Genomic DNA, 21,213 nt, shown 5'->3' with positions numbered 1-21,213 from the left:
CTTCTCGCATCCTGCTCTACCTTATAGCTATACATCTCATCCACTCACCTGGTTTCCTTTACCCCCGTGGCAGCCGAAGAGCGTCACATCCTTGCCGGCATAATCGAGACAGGAGTCGTCGCGTCGGATTTCGCCCGCCTTGCTGAGCATCCAGTACTGGGGAAATCGAGGGAAACACGTTAATATAAATTGCAATGGCGGGACGGAATGCGTTGCCAGTTGCCAAAAGTTTTTCCAGGGCTACAATCGCACAACTTATTACACACTAATGTTTTATTCAATTAAATGCCAAAAAGCAGCTCGGTCTGTGACTGTGTGTGTGTACTCTATGTGTGTGTACCTTTGTGTGGTTGTTTGTGTTTGTGAGTCTGGGTTTTGTCTGAAACTCGATGGCCATGATTATTTATAATTTAAAACACGTTGCCAATGCCAGATGGCCTGAGCTCGGTTCAGATTCTGCTGGTGACTGAAATTGCCATTGTTTGCCCTGCTCCTGCCACGCCCCCTGCACTCGCGCGCCCCCTTTTTGCGCTGTGAGGTCGTGACCAGCCGCCATTTTGTGCTACCATTTCCGTTTCCGCACCGCCCGCCGGATGGAGCCCCGTCTTTATTTTGTTTATAATGATGCCGGGACTGGAATAATGATGAGATTGGAGAGGGCCGGGGGCTTGGTACCATGAATAATTACTGTTATCGAATGACCGGTTCAATTAAGGCAGTTTCAAGGACCCGTGTTCAACGTCCCATTCTCGTTGTTAAAATTAGCAAAAAATTAAACACTCAACTTTAGTCCTGTTCGGTTTAAAGTTTAAATTTAATTTAAATCCAGTTAGTTTGGAGTGCGAAATGAGGTCTATTTAAAAGGTACACAGAAAAAATGTTGACGTCCTCATCTGAGTTGAATATGTTCTTAAAAATAGAACGACATTTTTAAGTTGAAAGTGTTTTTAATTTGCTCGAATCAAGTTGAATTGGCGGTATTTATGTACATTGTATATCTCAAGAAATAAACTATTAGTTCAGTCCGTAGTTCATACTTAAAATTTGTTAAATAAACTGAATTTAAGTTTTCCCTTCTCAACATTTCGTTCTAATATTGAGAACTTTGTACTTACACGGTTTTTAAGAACGAATGTTCTCAATTCAAGAACCATTTTCTTTGATATTTCTCTCTGTGTTCTATTAGTTCAGCCCGTAGTGTGTACTTAAAAGTTGTTAAGTAAACTCAATTTAAGTTTTCTTTTCTCACCATTTCGTTCTAATATTGAGAACATTGTACTAATACGGTTTTTAAGAACGAATGTTCTCAATTCAAGAACAATTTTCTTGGATTTCTCTCTGTGTATTCAGTATTTTCCACATTGTCATAAATATTTAAATACATGTTTCCTGCTCTATAAATTTCTTGAAAGCTGTGTCTTGCAGTAATGCCCCTACAATCGGCGCATCCAGCCTAATGCACACTTTCACCGGCCTCCCAAGGACTTTTCCCTTTGCAGCGATTACACTTCGTGTTCATCTCCCCCTTATTGTTTAGGCTTACGGCCCACCCACCCCCTCTTCTCTTAACTGACGTCCTTGGCGGTCTCAATTTGCATTTCTTTTATCATCGCTTTGCCTTTCTCCTTTCTCCCCGCGCTTGTATTGCGTTTTCTGTGTGCGCGCGAGATGCGTTTTTAATTACGTTTTTTTGCCACTCCCCATTTTTTATCTAGTGTTTTTTTTTTGTTATTTAGCTGCATTTCTGTCCACCGACTGAACAAATTTGTTTGCGGGCTGGGGAAAAATATTTTTGCTGGCCTAGACGCGTTTTTTCCACATGAGAGGAGTACTTTCATTATGTGGACAGTACTGCTGACACCGCGTTTTTCCAACCCATTCCACCCCCCCTTTCTTTTTTGTGGAGCTATTCTTTGACGTGGCAGTCGAAAGCGTTTTATATCCCTTTCTGGCTGGCTAAATTTTACGATGTGCTAAATTAAAATTTGCGTGCAAAAAGCGAAAGCGCCGCCCCCCCTCTTCCGACGCCCATGTTTCTGCCTGGCAAATGTTGATTATTTTAGCCGCATTTCCGAGTGCAAACAAACATTTGGGTAAATCTTTTTCGTACTTTTCCCCCTTTAAATGCGGCTTCCATTTTGTAGCACTGTGTGTGTGTGTGTCCGTGTGAGGGGCGAGGGCAGTGGGCGTGGCAGTTGTCTGTCTGGGGCGATTTTAGAGCAGGCAGAACGAGGTCAACACTTTTCCCCCATTTTAAATGTTGAATATACAATGTCCTCACACATCCGCAATGCACACAGTATCTGTGTGAGCGTAAAAGTATCTCGGCTTGTTTTCGATACCCAGTATTTGTAAGATGCAAGCGAATGCTCTCATTCAAGTATTTTTATCACTCTGTCCGTATAACCTATCATAATTTTAAAGATACTTTTTAAAACAGCCTCTAAAATAGCAAGAAACTCCCCTGATTTTAGGAACATACATAAAAACAGTAAATACTAATAATATTATATTAGTTTTAACAATTTGGTTATTATACTAAGTATATTTTTTAAAGAGTATTTCGAAGTCGTGGCACTCAAATATATAATTTCTCAAGCTTTTGGTGTCAGTTCGTGTGAGTCTGTGAAGGGTTCTATTGTTGCAGTTCATTTACTTGCATTTCTACTGTTTGTTCCTTTATTGTAGTTCAAAATACTTGTAACTAAAGCTTTTTTGTTTGCAAATCTGTAGTATTTTTATTATGATTGTGCTTGGTTTTTTTTTATCCGGCTGAGTGCATAAAAAAATGTAAAAGCTGAAGCCAAAGCCAATGCCGTGTAAATGATTTATCATTTGGCATTTTATTTATGATTGCGTTTTAATTAATTTTTGTGACATGGCATAAATATCCAAAAATATGTATCTTTGTGTGTGTGTGTTTGTGTGTGTTTGTGTGTGTGTTTGTGTGTGTGTATTGTTGTCGCGCTTGTATGCATCCTGTAAAACTGTTAAATTGTCAATGCAATTTCACTTGGCAACTTTTATTGATAAATGCTTTCACTTATACTAGGCAAATAAATTAAATATGAATTGTTTGCCGAAGAGCAATAAATCCAAATTATTTATGTACTCTATAGATATTTGTTATTGTAGCCACAAACTCCGTCAAAATTAGTGCTCAAAACCGCAGGACTTTCACAAGGGTAGAAGTTAACAACGACAAAAATATTATTGTTGTCAGTTTTTTTTTAAGGAGGGGTCCACTTTGGAGAAAACACCATTTTAGAGGAGGACTTCCCAACGGGCACCAAAAATCAAAAACAAAATACAGGGAACAACTTTTCGAACAAAAAAAGTTAAGAAATTAGTTGAAGAATTTAGGTTATTGTGGTTTAACTAAGAGAATTTAAAGAAAGTTTTATTTGTAAAAGTTTAGCAGTAACGAAAAGAATAGAGTTAAGAATCATTAGCTGGAAAAAATTACATTTATAAATAAGTTTCAAGAACGTGCGCTTAAGAATATTGTTTAAAAAAATTGATCTGTTAAAATCAGTAGATTAAAAACAATATGCTAGTAAAAAGAGTAAAAGTAAAAAAAATAGTTATTATATTGTGGTGGATTACTAAAGGTTTTTTTAAAATAGTTCGAGTAAAGAGTAATATAGGTAAGTTCATTGAATTTAACTTGATATAAAACTTATTAAAGTATAGATTTAACAGGTCCTGAACCTTTTTGGTAAATTGGTAAAGCGTTGATGATGTTATATGATATGACTTGTATAAGTATATTGTCGGGTGTAAAACTGTTTTAGGGCTTAGGCTGGAGTTAATAAAGCAAGCGGAAAATTAACAAGAATATGCCAATAATAGATAACCAACACTAAAAAGCGTCAAATCAAAAGAGGAGAGTAAGAAACGAAGCAGAGCACCGATAGGGATAAGAATCCCCCAAGCAACGAGATCGAGAAATCGGGAATCAGGGACTCTGAATCGCCGGCTTCTCCTTTCAGAGTTCAGAGTTCTGAGGATGTGGACTTGGAGGTGGATACCTGATTTCCTCCTTGGCCATGGCACTCATAAATGGAAACCGGCATATCCTCTTCGGATTTCTCTTTCGCATCCAGGCACATGCCGCTGGGCACGTTGGCGATCTGTAAATTAAGTGCACTATATAGCGGATCCTTCTAAAAACTATTCAGGGAAGGAGATCTTGAGGGGATAATAAAACCCAATTGCCAGAGAGATAGATTAGTTTGGGGACACTGTTTTTAGTAGTAGCAATAGAGAGTGGAAAACGGAAAAGGCTGTTCGAAGACGTAAACTTGGTTCCTTGTGCGGTTTTCATGGGCTCGACGGAGTTTGTGGCGGTCGCAGGGCTGCCGCGAGGGGTTCACAAACCTGGTTTCCACCCTGCCGATGGCAGGGGTACGTGCCCACGGCCTTCTTCTGGTGCTTCTTGCCGGCAGGTGCGTCCAGGCAGGTGCGACCGCCATAACCTAGGTTTCTTATCTGTGGATTGAGTTGTGTTTATGGGTTGTCGTTTGTTTTCGTTAGCTTTGGTATTGGTTTTAGGGACTCGGGGTGGTGTTTAGTTTGGTCCGGGGTTGGGTCTTGCTTTGGGGAAGGGTTAAGAATGCAATGTGACTCGGTAAACTTACCTCTCCATGGGCCACCGAATCGCCGGGAATGAAGAGTTCGGGGTAGATGTTGTCCAGGTACCACTTGAAGCTTTTGCACTTAAGATCGTTACTGGGTGGGGGAAAAAGGGGGTTATTCCGGGTCTTATTAAAAATATTAAAATTAATAAATATAGTTTTTGAAAATTCAATTCATTGATGATCAAGCCATATTTGTTATACGGTTATGTATTATAAAATACGGCTGAGTAGATATAAAAAGGGTTTCAATTGTATTGGTATTTTTCATGATAAAGGATCTTATATGATATGAATAAAAATGCTAGGGCAAAGTATGGTAAATTTCATATTTGTTATAGTTTTTGGGATAAGGATAAAATCCTTAACTGAAACCTTTCAAAAAGTACAAATGAACAATTTTCTATTCCATGTCATGTATACTTTAAGAAGACAAATATTTAAAATACCTAAGCTAAAACCATTTTACAGATTTACATTTACGGATACATTAAACGACATATCAGCTGAGGGCTAATGCCCCAAGCAATTACTTTAATCTTAAGTTAGCAATATTTAAATAAATGAACAAGAAGTCGAGGAACCTATTTAAAATAATATAAGATATTCTGGCATGCCATTGTACAGAATGTAATAATAATATTACGCGTAACATCATCTGAATCAATCAGTTTCAGCTCTAAGCCTCTTATTAGGCTTATATATTATGATCTTAACTTGATTTTATATAAATAAAGAAGACAAGGAGCCAATAATATCAGTAATTTTACTAAAAATGTTTCTTTTTCTTAGGATATTGGAATTTGTAATGGCTTCAAATCCACTTACCGGAGCTTTCTGCGATCGCTGACATCGCCCCAGTCGCCCTTGTCATTGCCGATGCGGTGATAGTAGTACTGCGAGTACTCATCCATCCAAACCTCGGCCAACCGCACGGAGTTCTTCTTCAGCACATTCACGCCCGAACGCCACTGCAATTGAAGGGAACCGGAGTGGCCATGAGTGGGTGGTCGAATGGGTGGTGGGAGTTGGGTGGTGCAATCAAAGGACGACTGCCGGTGCCGGAGTCAATGGAAATATTTGGTCAGCAAACAGACTCGAATGGAGGAGGCCACAGGACGCAGGACGCAGGATGGGGGGGCACCGAGCGGAGTGGACAACAAAGCCTAATTACCTGAATGAGTAGCTTTTGCTTAGTGGCATTAGGTGGCTCCTGCAGCCAGTGCTCAGCCTCAGCCCTTTTGCGGTTGTCCCCGGCCAACTGGCCATCTGTCTTGGCCACCCCCTTTTGGCCCTTTCAGCCCTTTGTCCCAACAAACCCGAACAATGTCCGCCTGTTGTGTGTCCTGTTTTGTGTTTATGCCTTCACCGTACAGGTGTCCGTGTGCCCTGCTGAATTCCCTGCCATTCTCGCACAGCAGGAAAACTCTGTGGCCAGAGGGGTAGTTTTCCCAGGGAAGTTTGCACCTGACATTTATTGAGAACGCCGTAACTCGGAATAAATGCAGCGATCTGTTGCAATTCCTTTGAACCTGTGCGGATTTCCTGCCTGCAGATTATTCCATTGAATTGTTATGCTTTGTTTGTCATTAACCTTTGAGTGAATTTAATTATGGTAATGCGTCCATAATTCGGCTACATATGGTTTTAGGTGTTTAAACTTATCTATTTGATTGGTTTTTGGATTTTATTAGATTTCAATCCTCTCTGCTTGTAATTAAGTGATACCATTTGGCTGTGTAACATGGTAATTGCATTCAACATTTCGCTACTAAATTATTTACATTTTAGCCAAAATGTATTTGCCAAGGGATTTAGTATGGCTTTTTAGAAATGAAGTGAAATCAAATAATGTATTTATATGGCTTTGATATGGGACCCATATCATGGAAATAATAAAATAAGTGTAAGAAATTCTAATAACATTTGAAAAAGGTTTCGAACTAATAGGTTTAATCTAATATATCATCATATATTTTAGGTTTTAAAATAACATTTCTCTGTATCGATATACCCCTCTCCAAAAGGTCAACCCCTATTTCTATTTCTTTTTTTCTACTGTTGATTATCGAAGGGACAACTAACTCCCCTGGGATTTGGCAGGTGTCCAATTGGTTAGTTCCACTCCAGGAGAACTCTGGCTCTTGTGTGCGGTGTGTTACGCCATTGACATCAAAACAGTTGCCAAACTTTTGTCAAGCGTAAACCGTTGATAATTGAAGCTGGCCCAGGATGGGAAGATCTGGGGGAATAATGGATGGTTTGTGTGGGCAGGGGGGGTGGCGATTTTAGGTGGTAGGACTCCATAAGCCCACACCAACACCATCATCGCACACCATGTTGCAAAGACAGCCGCATTGCATGTCCATGTCAGTGGGTATGGGGTATGTGTGTGGGCCATGTCTGTGCCATGTGTGCCATGTTGCTGCTCTGCGGCTGCCATTCGGCCAAGAGAAGCAGGATTGGGCCACTGTTGACCAAACACGAAGCTCTGGACCGGACTGGTAACTGGTCCTGAGGCTGCCCACACATGTTGGCCAAGAGTTTTAAATTCCAGTGGACCCACTGCTGCCATTCCTTAATGAGCAATGGGCACTGTCTATCGAAATTGGTTTTGGCTCTATCCTCGGTGATTTGCCATTTTCAGTTCGGTTTGGTACGGTTTGGTTTTTCTTTCAATAATTGATCTGCAGCACTTACCTTGTACGGCGAACGTTTCCGGAAAATGTGGCCTACGTGGGAACAGGGCACTATCTCCAGGGTGCCGCCGCACATCCAGGTCTTGAAGGACAGCTCCAGATTCTCACCGCCCCAGATATCGAAGCCGGAATCATAGGTGCCCAGGCGATCGAAGAACTCCCGGTCGATGGAGAAGAGTCCACCTGCCATGGTGGGTGAGTAGACGGGTTCGGCGGTGCTCTGCAAAAAAGAAAGGAAACATGAAGAGCCATTGGTAAGAGGAATTTCATTTGGCTAATTGATACTCGGCAGCGCCGAACCAGAGATAAACACTCAGGAGGAGGTGCCACAAGTGGCAGACTACCTGAGCACCTGGGCAAACTTTTCGCAGCCAGCCCCACCCTCACATTTCCACACCCAATCTCTTCATCTCTTTGGAAAGCAGAAAGTTTGCTAGCTCCCTGCCTTTTTTGGTTACTTTCAACAGCTTGCCACAAAAATACTTGAGGCTACGTTTTATTTAGTACAACATTTTCATTTTCCCAGGGCTATCTCTTTCACACTTTCGCAGAGCACATTTGTTGTAATTGAATATTTGGGCCAGGGCCCTGGATTTTCCCTTTGGTAGCATTTAATTGGTGAATTTCATACTGCTTTGCAGTGCAATTTAATATTTGGCATCCTTGTATTTCTGCTTGTGCTGTGTTTGCACTTGTACTTATGCCAGCAGCCAGCTGTTATAAAATAATTAAAAATAAATAAAGTTTTGCCATTGGTTTACAATTGTGCTTTGTGCAGTTCTGTGTAGGGAAAAATAAAATTAAAGCGAAAAAAAATAAAAAGCTTTAATGAAGTTACTGCTTGTTGAACATTAATGCCGAAATACACTTTCTGAACGTTACCCAAACGTAATTATAAAGTTTTTTAAATTCTAATTAAAGTTAATAACCAAACAGATTCATTTTAACCAAGATGAGTTCCATTTCATATTTATTTCTCTCCATAATATTCACCGACACACTGTGAAAGGGTATTAATTGTGGCGTAATTATTAATAAATTAACTGGAAAGGCGTATTTTTATTCACAAATATATTTATTGTGATTGCAATTAATTTAATGGATTGCTCGCTGGGGAGACATCATAATAATTTGCGTTATTACGAAACAATGCGGAATATGCGACAGAGGTCGCCATACGTAATTATTGCGTATACGCAACGTGGCAAAGGCCAAAAGGATACATCCATGAGGTTGGCTAAATCAACAGATACAATTGCAGGACAAGTAATTGAGTTTTATGAGCGAGAAAAAAAAAACGAAAAAAGCGCTGACAAACTTAAAACGGAAAATGGCAAAATAAATGAAATTGTCATGGCAAAGGCCCCAAGAGAAATGGCGGAAAAATGGGGAAAAGCGATGCCAGAATGAGTGAAAGACAGCTAAAAACGTGTAACTTTAAGTCAACAAGAAGTATGGGGGATCCGACTACCGGTTTCGTTGGACAACAAAGTGAAATCTCCAAACGCGACAAGTGCCAGTGTCCTTTGGCGGGGGAAAATCCCACGGGGGGAGGGTTAGGGTCAGTCGGAAAATTCGCAGTGTGACATTTAATAAACGCCTGTAAGGGGCCAAAAGGGGGTTCAAAACAATGTGAACAAATATGCGAAACGCACCAAAGGGGGTGGGAAAACGGCGGAGGGGGTGGGAAAAACTTTTACTGGGCTGCGGGCGGCCATTTTTTGTTGCCACCGGAAGTGACAGAACAAATAGCAAAAGTGAAATGCTTCAAGGTGGTTCCGGGGGGCTGGAGCCGTGGTTTTCAGCATGCGAGTGTAAAAAGATTCCCTTTATTGTTACAACCCACACCAGGTTCTGTTTTATTTTTTACGCTTTTCCTGTGTGTGTATCCGCTGTTGCCTTCCGCTTTCTCCGCTCGGGAAATGGAAGTAAAGGGCGCACAAAAAAAACATTGTATATATATTTATATGCATTCAAATAAAAAAGAGTTTCGCCTGAGCGAAAATAAACTGAAATGAAATAAAATGCCGAGCAGAATAAATAAATATACACGAAAATATGAGTGAAGCGTGCTGCAGTTGCACTTGCTGTTTGTGCAAACAACGCGGCAGAACTTTTCGCTTTTCCAAGCCCTCTCACCCCTCACCACCCACCACCCCCCTCAATTTTCCCATTTTCCCACTGGCCCGCATTTGTGTGTTTGCCATTGGCTGCATATAATGCAGCTTAAATGATTTAAAAGCGGGCAAATAAACGCAATTTTTATGGCCGTGTCATGTGGCGATTTGTGGGTGCCGGAAAAAAGGAAAATCAGAAGAAAGTGGGCAAATACATTTTTAAATTAAACCGCAATGGCTATAAATAGGAAACCAAGTTTGTTAGCCCTTATCAAAAAAAACTCTTTCGTTTCTCCCATATTTGTAAAACAAATAATTAATTTTAATTATGTTAATTACATTTTAAAAGTGTTGACTTACTATGAAAAACGCTTTTTGCATAACAGTCATTAAAAAACAACAGAAAGTAATTGCATTTTTAATTGTTTGCTTGAAACAAAGTATATAAGTACCATCATAATGCCATGCTGAAATCAATCAAAGGTTTTACATTTCAGCGGACAAAGTATTTTTCAATCGACCATTAAAGCCACAAATTCCACAACAAAGTTGCAAAATAAATTTCCCACAAACCAATTGTTTTTTTTTACGCTGCTTTTCCTTTCGGGCAATTTATTTCTCCCTAATCCAGCCGTGAGGCCCACTTGAGTTAACTTGTTATTATACAGATTCATGGTTGAGAACAATCAATTTGACCAGAGAATCCTATAAACAACAGGCGAAAGGAAAATGGAAAATCTGGGACCGGAACATAGAGCTTAAAATGACAAAACGTCAAAAGTAACTTGGCCACATTTCTCATGCACTTGGCATATTTTGGATATCAAAATAAATCACCGGCATTCATAATGGTTAAAGTGTGTGACACACTTTATGATGAGAAATGAAGGACGAATCCCAGGGGTATTGGTTGGGTGCCTTTCTGGATCAGGACAGCCGCAAATTAAGCAAGCGAAACCTCAGAATGCGGCTGGGGTTTTAAAGGCCTGGCTTTGTGAATAATGTGCTAACCTGCTGTGGCTTTCAGGCCCAAGATGCCCCACTCGTAGAAGCACCCCACATTCCTTGGGCCGTAAAACCTCTTCAGCGGGAGCGGCATCAACATATCCACATTAACATCAAATAAAACAGTCACGTGAAGCGGAAGGAGGAGCCGAAAAAAATATGCCCAGTAATATCGTAAATGTCAGAGGAGCCTTGGGTCTGGTTGGGTGGTTCTTAGGATGTTTCAGGGATGGGTGGCTGTGGATCTGGGTTTCCTTCCCTTCAGACACGCACAAAGTGCCGATGGGTCCTTAGCTCACAGCAGGCAGCGGCCCAGGAGGTGCCAGGCGATGATAATGGCTTAAAAATGGAATGGATGGGGAGTACCACTAAGAATATACCCTAAAAACCATATTTTCAGTAAAGTACTTAACATTTAATGTGGTTTTATTTTAAGAGATGTGATATCTTATTATAGGATATCTTATGATATGATATCTTAAGATATGATATCTTATGATATATGATATTATCTTGTGATATTATATCTTATGAATTCGATAAGTTATATAAGATCATCAAAATACTAGAGGTTGTCAGACAAATCATTTAAGGTGTCTAAAAGTATGCAGTGAATATGGGAAATCCGTGTTTCTAAAAGAATTTGATGTACTTGTGTGTTTATAATATATTGTTGCATACTTTTAGACATCTAAAACAATAACTAAAAGTGATTTCAAAGTCTCAGTGATTTTGTGGCATACTATAAATGGTTTATTATAAAAATTGTGCTATATATATTTCTATCCATTTACATTTTCACCTTTTCAGTGGATAAGCTTTCTGCTACCCTGTGACTGCTTATATGTAATGCTCGAAAAAGTGAAGAAGACGTTGTCGCCGGGAAGCGAGACACGCGCAGAAAAAATGAATATAACGCTGCTTGACATAAAGTGAAGTTGACTTTGACAAGTGCTTGGGCCGCGCCACGCCCCCAAAGGGAGGGCGGCTCTCCAAACACTCGTACACACATGGTTAGCGGATACAGGATACAGGATACAGGCTACAGGATACAGGCAGCATCTGTGAGATGGCAAAGTGGCAACTTAGCGGGCCAACTCGAGGGCTTCATACGCTCGGCTTGCTATTTGCATTTCGAGTCAAGCACCAAAAAGTCGCAATCTTCGCCAAAGTTAATAGTTGAGGAGGGCTTCAGGTCAATGGGCGACTGAAAAGTTGAGGAAGTGTGAGTGGAAATGGAAGTGGAAGTGGGAATAAAAGTGGAATCGGTATAAGTAGCCTGCCATCTGCGTGGATGTATCTGTGAGGTACAATTTGGCTTATTGCTCGAGTGCTGCAAATCCCTTCCGTTCTTTTGAGTCCGGTTTAACCCACTCGGCATCTCGCAAAGGAATGAGGCTGCTTAAAAACGCATTTAAATGTTTAATGTAGCGAGAACACACACACACTAACGGGGAACAGGAGGTTAAGGTAAAAATTAGCATAAAAAAGTTGTTTCAGAGCTCTGGTGATTTTGCTTTGATTACCGGTTCACTGGACTGTTAGAAAATGCTTAACCGCCCTAAACCCCCTCAAAAACCCCTTAGCCAACACCATCGCCATGCAAGAGGATGATAAAAAGACAGGGGCGTAGTGGGTGTTCTGTATCTCTTCGGGTTCGAACTTGAAACCTATAATGCTAATCATAATCTCACTGAAGCATTATTGATAGTAGTGTTATTATCAGTATATATGTAATTATATAATTCTTCATTTAGAGTTAAATTCAAAATAAGATCTATTATAATACATGTACTATTCTTAAGTAATCTTTAGATATTCCGTTGTGCCATTGATACCTTTATCTGCTAGAATTTTCCAAGCTTCCCCACTAAGAGAGGTTCCAAGGAGGGATTTACTACGACAAAAGCTGGATTAAGTCTCTCACCATTTCCCTTCAGCTAAATCGCTTTAAAACCCCTTCTCGGCTGCGCCCCTGGCAGCAAGGGGGGCTGTAATAAAACGCAGCAGCGATTTCCAGGCGCGAAAGCGCGTGCACAAAACTTTGTACGCTTTCAGTACGCAGCGCATCCTGGCGCGAGGTCCTGGAGGCTTCAGCAAATCCTGGTCCCTGGACCAAGTGCAATAAAAACCAAAGTGCAACTTTGCGTATTAAGCAGTAAAATCTGCCAGCGAGAAGCGCGCAAGAAGGGGCAGCTTAACTGTCGGAAAATTAAAAGAAAATGGCAAATGCTCGCTGGCAGGCTTTTCCGCCTTCCAGTACACTTGAAACCTTCAACTCGGCCTCCCGCGCCCCCAGGACATTACTAAATTACGTTGTCAAAACGGCAGAAGCCTGGCCAACAGCACGTGCTTGACCCACCCAAGGACGAGCCGAAAATCCACACTTATTTAATTTGTTCTGATGTTATTTAAGTTTTTAAGCTGAGGCCCTAAGTCAGCGAGAAAGTTGGCAGGTTTCACGGAGAAAAATTATGGCCTTGGAGGAAGGCCAGAAATATGTGTATTTAAATAATAAATAAATTCGATTTCTTTCCAATTTTACGAATTTTAGGTGTCTAAAAGTATGCAGTGAATAGGAATGGTCATAATTCTGAATGAATTCATTGTATTTGTGAGATTAAAATTTATTGTTGCATACTTTTAGACACTTGTAAAAGTGATTTCAAAACTATTGATTTGCTGTGACCCTTATTTATTATATTTAACTATATCTTAGCAAATTCCCTAAGGTGTAATATCTTTCTGTGCACGGATATTTTTCCCCACGATGAACCTTACACCATTATCCAAGAGAAAATTCCACGTTTACCTTGGGCTTTCTCCGAATTTATGGACATTGGCCTCCCACTTTCCACCTCTTAATCCTCCCACGTCCAAGGACCCCGTCCCCCGAAACTTGATGAAAGTGTAATTTTTGGTTATGCGAAACGCGTGCTCAATTTGCATGGCAGTCGGGCAGCTGGATGATGGTTGATGGATGGGTAAGTTAGTCAGGGAATGGCAGGGCGGTAACTGCCTTCTAAGTACGTGCTTACATCCAGTTGATGAGCGAATATGGACGCTGGCCTCAAGTCCTGCATAAATTATGCATGCAATTTGACGGTACGGCGAGTTGCCGGAAAATATGCACTTATTAGCAGTTAACAAAATGCAGATGGCCGGCTTACTATGACCCATTTGCATCCATTGCCGGAGTAGTTAGGAAATGTAGATTTTCTAGGTCTTAGGAAGTTGTATGCCTTAATATCTTTAGGGAAAAGCGTTTTTTTTCCTAACTATAATTGGAAATTCTACTTGTACATTTTTATTCAAGCTAAGAATTTAATTTAAGCCAGCTTAAAATCGATAGCTAGCACTGCAGCTTTCCCTATCCAACTATTTTTATCCAAACACAACCAAAAACCTCGACCCTAATTCTCACACATTTATCATTTCGTGGCTGTCGTTTAGAATGCTCCACATCCATTAGTTGGTGTAAATGGGGCTTAAGACATATTCTCCAAAAATGACGTTATGCAAATGAAGGCCCGTTTGGGTACGTTTGGATTGGGTTAACTGGCAATTTGCTGGTGGCACTGCCGAGGGTGCCAGGACCCGAGTCCGTAGTCCGTAGTCCACCGCCGCTAACCAGAACAAATGTGCCACGGACATGACGACGCAGTGGTTCCGCTCCTCCCTCCAAATGGAATGGCAGCTAATTAATAATACGAAATTGTGCTGCCAGGAACCGGCGATGGAAACCAAACATGGGCTGTCGCTCCACCATTTCCCGATTGCCTGACCAGCACGAAGAGGATGCAGAGTGGCGACCATGACAATGATGGGGGGCTGTGGCTGAGAAAAGCTGCTGAAAACTTGGCCTAAATGTTAGGCACAAGCACTAAACAAAATTATTTTCGGATTTTATAATACCTAAATGATTTATCTTAGTATTATAGCGCAAATATATAGATCCGTTCTTTAATAATTCAATGAAAATCTGTTCTTATGGGAATATACCTATTTTAAAATGAGTTAGGATAATTTTCAACATACATAATGCAAAAGTCGTTTAAGACGACTATGGTTCCAAATGTTTCTCCCTTTAAAAAGAATAGTACAGTATAATATAATATAATATAATATATTAAAGCTCGCATATATAAGTAAATGTATTCCATTAAATTCTTAGTTGTGAAAAAAACATTCTTAAAGGGCAATTTTAAAAAGCTTTTCTTATTTCCAGCTCTTTTTAATACTTCCATATTCATGCATTTTTTTTCGAGTTTAGATGGCATAGTAGTTCCCCCTCCTCATATATATTTCATGCATCCATCTGAGGGGCATGAATTTAGCCCCTCGCATCGTTTGCGAAAATTGCTTAAAAATGAACCCGACTCTGACAGTTGATGGATGGTCTGGAAAATTTGGCTCCCAGCCGATCGTCCCTCTATATGTATGCTGTACAGTGGTACAGTGAACACCCCCTACGTATTCGCCACGCCCATCTCAACCCAGCGCTCATCATGCGCGACTAAGTGTTTGCTTTAGGGGGCGGGCAAAAAAAGGCCGGGCCTGCCATGGGTTAAGAGTTGCTGTGGGGCGCTTTAAAAATTTCATATCTATTTTTAGTGCTTCTGTGGGTAGTGCTTCTGCCAGTGCCTCTGCTTATTTCCATAGTTATTTTTCATGCATTTTTGCAGCGGCGGCATAGTGGGTGCTATCATAGTGTTGCCGTGCTGCCTTTGATGTGTTGTTTCCTTTTTTTGCCACCCTTTTTTTTTTTTTTTTCTGTGCTCGTTGAGTGTGCTGTGCATTTTTACGAGCGTTTTTTAATAAATCATGCGCCACGTAAGCTGACTTTCATGCACAGGATACATTTCCCTGCTCCTTTACGGTTTTCCCCACATATAGTATATATGGAGAAGTGTGTATTTGGTGTGCGGCTGAGTGAGTGATTTGCATATGTTGTGAGTGCCAGGGCTGGAAAATTGCAGGCCACAAATGCACTTTGGCCCAATTAGTTGCCAGAAATGAACTGAGGCGAAAATTGCTTCGCTTTCTGCAAGGACCTCAATCTGCATCTCATCGGGCTGCCATCCCTGGTACCCATCTGTCTTATATGGCCACAAATCACTTCGGCCACGCCCCCTGCCGCCCATCGAAATGGTCGTTAGTTTCGGGTTTTCGAGGATTCGGGGTTTTGGTGTTTCGAAGCCCCCTACCCCTTCATACCCCTGGAAAAATGCTGTTGTGCCCCGCCATTGGGTGCAAATTAATACACTTGCGAGCGCAGAGGGAAAATTGGAGAGCGATCTTGTTGCTGTGCCCGGTGTTGCAGTTGCACTTGCTGCGGTTTTCCGGCTATCATGGGTTAAGGGGTGGGGGTGCGTTGGCGAACAGAAACAAACGAGCAGCCAACAAAGTTTTCTCTGTTTACTGGTGTGTGCCGGTTTTTGCCCTCTGCACATGGCTTAATATGCAAAGTTATGGGGAAAGGCGGGGAGCCGAAGGAAAAGCAATACAGTCGAAACCCCCAAGTTTTCTGGAAACCAAATACAATGTTTATTATTAGTTTCCCCGACTTTGAGTCAAGCTTTTAGCATCAGAAAGTGTTTCTTGGTTTTAAGGTACTAACAATAATTGTTTTGTTAATTAAAAAAATAATAACATGATATTATATGTTACTATTTTTGAATTTTTTTTAATATTCTGAAAATTATACATTATTTCAATTGAATAAAACTTTAATAAAGTTTCACGTCCTGTTTTTTAATTATTCACTAAGGCTACGATCCGAAGTTCTGGTTAATTGAATTGCACTATTTAGAAGTCTCATGAACTTACATGGAAAAGAAACTATTTTGTTTTAAATTTGGATAAGTTTAATGAATAGTTATAGCCAACTAAGATCGTTTAATTCAAAGCTTACGGTTGTAATTTCTTAATAAACCTATTTTTATTTCACCTCAAAGTCAGATCAAAGCCCCTAATGTTTTATAACTTTATAACTTGTTGTTCTACTAATGATAAGCTCTACTGTAGCTGCAGTTTTTACCCTTTCTGGCTCGTTAAAGCCGGCTTCAATTGCTGCTTGTTCTCGTAATAATTTTGGGATATTATTAATGCCAGCCCAAAAAGCAGGCAACAGTCTGCCGGTCCTCCCAGCCGATTTCGCTCCAATCCACTAAAGTGTAGCATACTTCGGGGTCGCCATAAATATCAAATACGAACGAGTGTGAGTGTGTCTGCTGGCTACGCTTTTAATTAAAGAACGCCAGCTTTTAACTCGATATAATAAACTGAAATATAGACAGACCAGCCAGCAGGGCGGGAGAAAGTAAGGGGAGAAAAGAGCAAGCGAGAAGGAGTTTTATGAATTGCCATGACAAGCCCGCAGGCCCCCGGCTTCTAGTTCCCCCCCTTTCCCAAAGAAGAACCCACATTTTTCCCATATTTTCCCTTTTTCCCACCTCCTATCTCAACCATCAACTCTTGTTACAACATTTCAATTAAAAGTTAAACGTGCACGTAATTATGCGGACTACAAGGAAAATGTGTAAGTAATATTCCGCCGGCGCTGACTGAGCGAAAAGCGCATGGTGAAAATTAATTAACCAAAATGCTGCTAGCGAAAAAAGGAAAAAAAAGCCTTGGTAGAAATTAGGACAAAAAAATACGTAAATCCCTGCGACCTAAAAAATAAACCTTTTCTCCATGGCCCCGGGTTTTTAGTTATTTTATTCGGCCAAAACCGCTCGTGCATGTGATTGGTTTTTCGAAGCCAAAGCTTAACCCAGATTTTTTCTCTCGCCTTCGGTGAATTAACACCCACAAGAGCCGGAAAAAAAAGATGAAAGCGAGACTGTTAATTGATAATGTACAAAATTGAAATTGCTCAAAAAATAATTGAGTGCCAGGCAAACAGACTTCTTCGAACTGAAATCAACTGAGAGGAAGCAAGTGGATGTCAATTCCGGTTGCCTTCGATGTAACATGTAGTCCCAGAAATAATTCCTTAAGTTACGTATGCATAGCAGATGAAAAGGCAGGAATGAAAAGACAAGAAAAAGGAAAGAAAAGGCTACTCAGACTACACAACTGAAATTTATAGAGCATACCATTGCATATACCCACCCACATCTAAAACATGAATAATAGATCAAGAAAAAACAGTTCTTACACAGAAAAAATTAACATCAGCATGGTAAAGCGTAATGCGTAATGTTAAATGAATACTGAATAATAAAATCCTAATTAATATATTTTAAACATAACCAGGCAATTAAGAAACTGTAAAGATATTAAAAAAAACAGTTCAGGGTGCTTAGAACATTCGAAAAGCATTTTTCTATAGACCTACATAATACACCATCTTAATATATCATTTTAATGATTCTATAATACTCAAAATATAATTGAAACATTCTAAAAATGATCTTTTCAAAAATATTTTACGTTGGTTTCTTAAGTCTAACTATTACCCATTCCTTTTTTTCTCTCTGTAAAATCTGAAAATCAGCATGTGTGACCGACAGATGCTGAGAACAAAAGGAAGCTGGTGGATTGAACAGCGATTAGGGCAGGCAAACACCAGAATTATGCCAAAATCAACAAGAACCGAAAAGGAACCCACAGAAACAAAGGAAAGAATGGAAAGAAGAAACTCAGGCTTAGGGCTTAGAGCAAAAAACCCAAATCGGGGTCGGGAATTGATAACAGCGCAGAAGCCGTAATCAAAGTGCTCAAACATGGCACAAAAAATTCATGAACATTAGCAAACAAGAAAAGATAACAAACCAAATTTAAGCAAGCAAGGAAAAAACAGAACAAATTTAAATTTGTCCACATCCAAGTCGTAAAAATTTAAATATATTTGTGGGCAGCCCACACAGTTGTACTGGAATTAATACAGTAGGAACAAGCTTTCAAAGTTTATTCACATGAGCAAGTTTACTTAAGGCTTGCAAAGTAGTGGAAACCAGTTTGGGGTAATGAAAATTAAGGTAATGATAAGTATATTTATAAAGGTATTCTTAGAATTTTGCTCATTTAATTGAAAGTATAAACACTCTTTATACAGGTATGAATTTAAAATTCAGTAGTGTGATGTCGTAAAGTTAATAATAACAGCAATGGCTTGAATAAAATATTTAAGTGGAGCAAACATAACAGCAGTAGATACTGACTAAATATAAATATGATTATGTAAAAAATTATAGAAAAACTAAGTAATAGACCTGAAAGGGACATTTATCCTACAGTTACAACATTTTTTTTAACGAATTTTGAACCTTTTTTCACTTTATCCAATCTCCACTGTATTTATTTCTAATGATCGCCTCCGAGCTGAGCTTTGTTTATCAGCTCACACTTTGCTCTCAACCCACAACAGCAAAAAAGAACAACAATGACGACCACGTCTCAACCTTCGACAAGCTGGGATGCCAAGTAGAGCCCAAGTTTCAGTTCCAAGTCGACACTCGAGCGACACACAGCTCAACGGAATCAAGTGAATCCGCGACTCGAAGATGATCATTAAAACCATAGCGATCGTATCGCTCTGCCTGGCCAGCCTTCAGGCCTCAAAGGCGGCACCCCAACAGCCTCAGGTGCCCAAGAAACACCTGGTCTGCTACTACGATTCCGCCAGTTTCGTCAAGGAAGGTGAGTAACGCTGAAACAGAGGTTTTTAATTCGATTTTGCACTTTTCAATGTTATGTAACCTCCGCTGGAAGTTGCTAATTAGAAAAGATGAAAACGAAATCGAAAACAACCGACCAAGCTTATCAACAAATACTTGGAACTCGGTTTTTGTAGTTTATTTGCTATTCAAGTCGAATGTGCGAGAGATAAGATGGGGCGCAGAGAAGTAAATAGAAAACCTAAATTGATCATAAATTTGATCATGTTTGTAAGCCATAAAAGGTCTATATATCAACCTGACATACCAAAAAATACTATAAAGTCGTATATTTATTTTCCATAAAATACCAAAAAACCCTTTACAGTTTCTTAAAAAAAAAAATTTCCACTTTGAAAATTATTAATTAACCTTGCACATAAAATATATTATTAGATTCGGTAAACAACCCAATTTATAACAGCAAACTTTGAATGAATAATATGATAGTGCTATCTGTTCAAGTCTGGGTTCCTCCCAGTGCGTGCAACCTTCCTGCTAATCGCAAAATCCCCTCTTTAATCTAGGTCTGGGCAAACTGGTGATCGATGAACTGGAGCCGGCTCTGCAATTCTGCGACTATCTGATCTACGGCTACGCGGGAATCGAGCGGGACTCCAACAAGGCGGTGAGTCTGAACCAGCAGTTGGACCTCGACCTGGGCAAGGGACTGTTCCGCACGGTGACCCGCTTGAAGCGCAAGTACCCCAATGTCAAGATCCTGCTGAGCGTGGGTGGTGACAAGGACATTGACCTGGACAAGGATGGCAAGGAGCTGAGCAACAAGTACCTGGAGCTGCTGGAGAGCCCCACGGGTCGCACTCGCTTCGTGAACACTGTGTACTCGCTGGTGAAGACCTACGGATTCGATGGTCTTGACGTGGCCTGGCAGTTCCCCAAGAACAAGCCCAAGAAGGTGCACAGTGGCATTGGCAGCCTGTGGAAGGGATTCAAGAAGGTCTTCTCCGGGGATTCCATTGTGGATGAGAAGTCCGAGGAGCACAAGGAGCAGTTCACCGCTCTCCTTCGAGATGTCAAGAATGCCTTCCGCCCTGACAATCTGCTGCTCTCCACCACCGTTTTACCCAATGTGAACTCATCTTGTAAGTAATATTACTTTATAAATCCATATGGTTCTAATCCTTTGTTCCCAGTATTCTATGACATCCCTGCTGTGGTCAACTACCTGGACTTTGTGAACCTGGGCACTTTTGATTTCTTCACACCCCAGCGTAATCCCGAGGTGGCCGACTATATTGCCCCCATCTATGAGCTCAGCGAACGCAATCCTGAGTTCAATGTGGCCTATCAGGTGAAATACTGGCTGCGAAACAACTGCCCTGGCAGCAAGATCAATGTGGGCGTGGCCACCTACGGTCGTCCCTGGAAACTGACTGATGACTCCGGCGAGACTGGAGTTCCCCCCGTCAAGGAGGTCAAGGATGAGGCTCCCGTGGGTGGCAACACCCAGGTGGCTGGCATCTACAGCTGGCCAGAGGTCTGTGCCCTGCTACCCAACCAGAACAACGCCTATCTTAAGGGAGCCAACGCCCCGCTGACCAAGGTTCAGGATCCCGCCAAGCGTTTCGGATCGTACGCCTATAGGGCGGCCGATAAGAAGGGCGATAATGGTATATGGATAAGCTTCGAGGATCCCGATACCGCTGCCGATAAGGCCGGCTATGTGCGCACCGAAAACTTGGGTGGAGTGGCCCTGTTCGACTTGTCCTATGACGATTTCCGAGGACTCTGCACCAACGAGAAGTACCCCATCCTACGGGCGGTAAAATACCGTCTGACCAACTAAAATGGGAGTCCCTTTGATTAACGTTTAATTGACCATGTGAAGGAAATGCTTTATCAAGATATATTTGTCCCATAAATATTTGAAATGTCATAAAGAACGAACCTTAGAACATATAATGGCTTGTGTTAATGTTTTTCGGGGGTGTCTAGATATATGGCATGAGGTAATCTTAAATAATGTATGTAAATATATGGGGTAATTGGGGTTAATTACATTTATATTACTGTGGGTTTTCAGAAAAAGAAAGGACTCTGGCTGAACTTAACAAGATATATTACCAAG

General features: G+C 40.7%; 2 protein-coding genes across 4 annotated transcripts in view; one reads left to right on the top strand and one right to left on the bottom strand.

Moving 5' to 3' along the window:
- The window catches only part of LOC119549082 (putative polypeptide N-acetylgalactosaminyltransferase 9), a 66,309-nt gene that overhangs the window by 2,605 nt on the left and 42,491 nt on the right, over positions 1–21,213 (bottom strand). For 2 of the 3 annotated variants that reach the window (XM_037856796.1, XM_037856797.1), the window contains 5 exons: positions 7,338–7,556; positions 5,466–5,608; positions 4,641–4,731; positions 4,381–4,491; positions 49–156 (listed from right to left, as the gene is read on the bottom strand). In XM_037856796.1, coding sequence (XP_037712724.1) covers positions 49–156; positions 4,381–4,491; positions 4,641–4,731; positions 5,466–5,608; positions 7,338–7,556 — 672 coding nt within the window. Of the gene's footprint in view, positions 1–48; positions 157–4,031; positions 4,134–4,380; positions 4,492–4,640; positions 4,732–5,465; positions 5,609–7,337; positions 7,557–21,213 lie in introns of all 3 variants that reach the window. The other variant, XM_037856798.1, reaches the window with a different exon arrangement.
- LOC119549083 (imaginal disk growth factor 6) lies at positions 18,906–21,047 on the top strand. Its single transcript, XM_037856799.1, has 3 exons — positions 18,906–19,107; positions 19,652–20,227; positions 20,279–21,047. Exons 1-3 carry the CDS (start codon positions 18,972–18,974, stop codon positions 20,929–20,931), a joined length of 1,365 nt encoding a protein of 454 aa, XP_037712727.1. The 5' UTR covers positions 18,906–18,971; the 3' UTR covers positions 20,932–21,047.

This window comes from Drosophila subpulchrella, chromosome 2R (assembly GCF_014743375.2).
Source record: "Drosophila subpulchrella strain 33 F10 #4 breed RU33 chromosome 2R, RU_Dsub_v1.1 Primary Assembly, whole genome shotgun sequence".
Taxonomy (NCBI): domain Eukaryota; kingdom Metazoa; phylum Arthropoda; class Insecta; order Diptera; family Drosophilidae; genus Drosophila; species Drosophila subpulchrella.
Note: the sequence above shows the minus strand (reverse complement) of the source record. Positions and strands in the feature narration are given on the sequence as shown.

Bases quoted from the DNA above. Each gene is read 5' to 3' on its own strand.
- LOC119549083 (XM_037856799.1), top strand. From the start codon at position 18,972: ATGATCATTAAAACCATAGCGATCGTATCGCTCTGCCTGGCCAGCCTT. The intron at 19,108-19,651 runs GTGAGTAACGCT...TCTTTAATCTAG, and splicing joins CGCCAGTTTCGTCAAGGAAG to GTCTGGGCAAACTGGTGATC. The intron at 20,228-20,278 runs GTAAGTAATATT...CTTTGTTCCCAG, and splicing joins ACCCAATGTGAACTCATCTT to TATTCTATGACATCCCTGCT.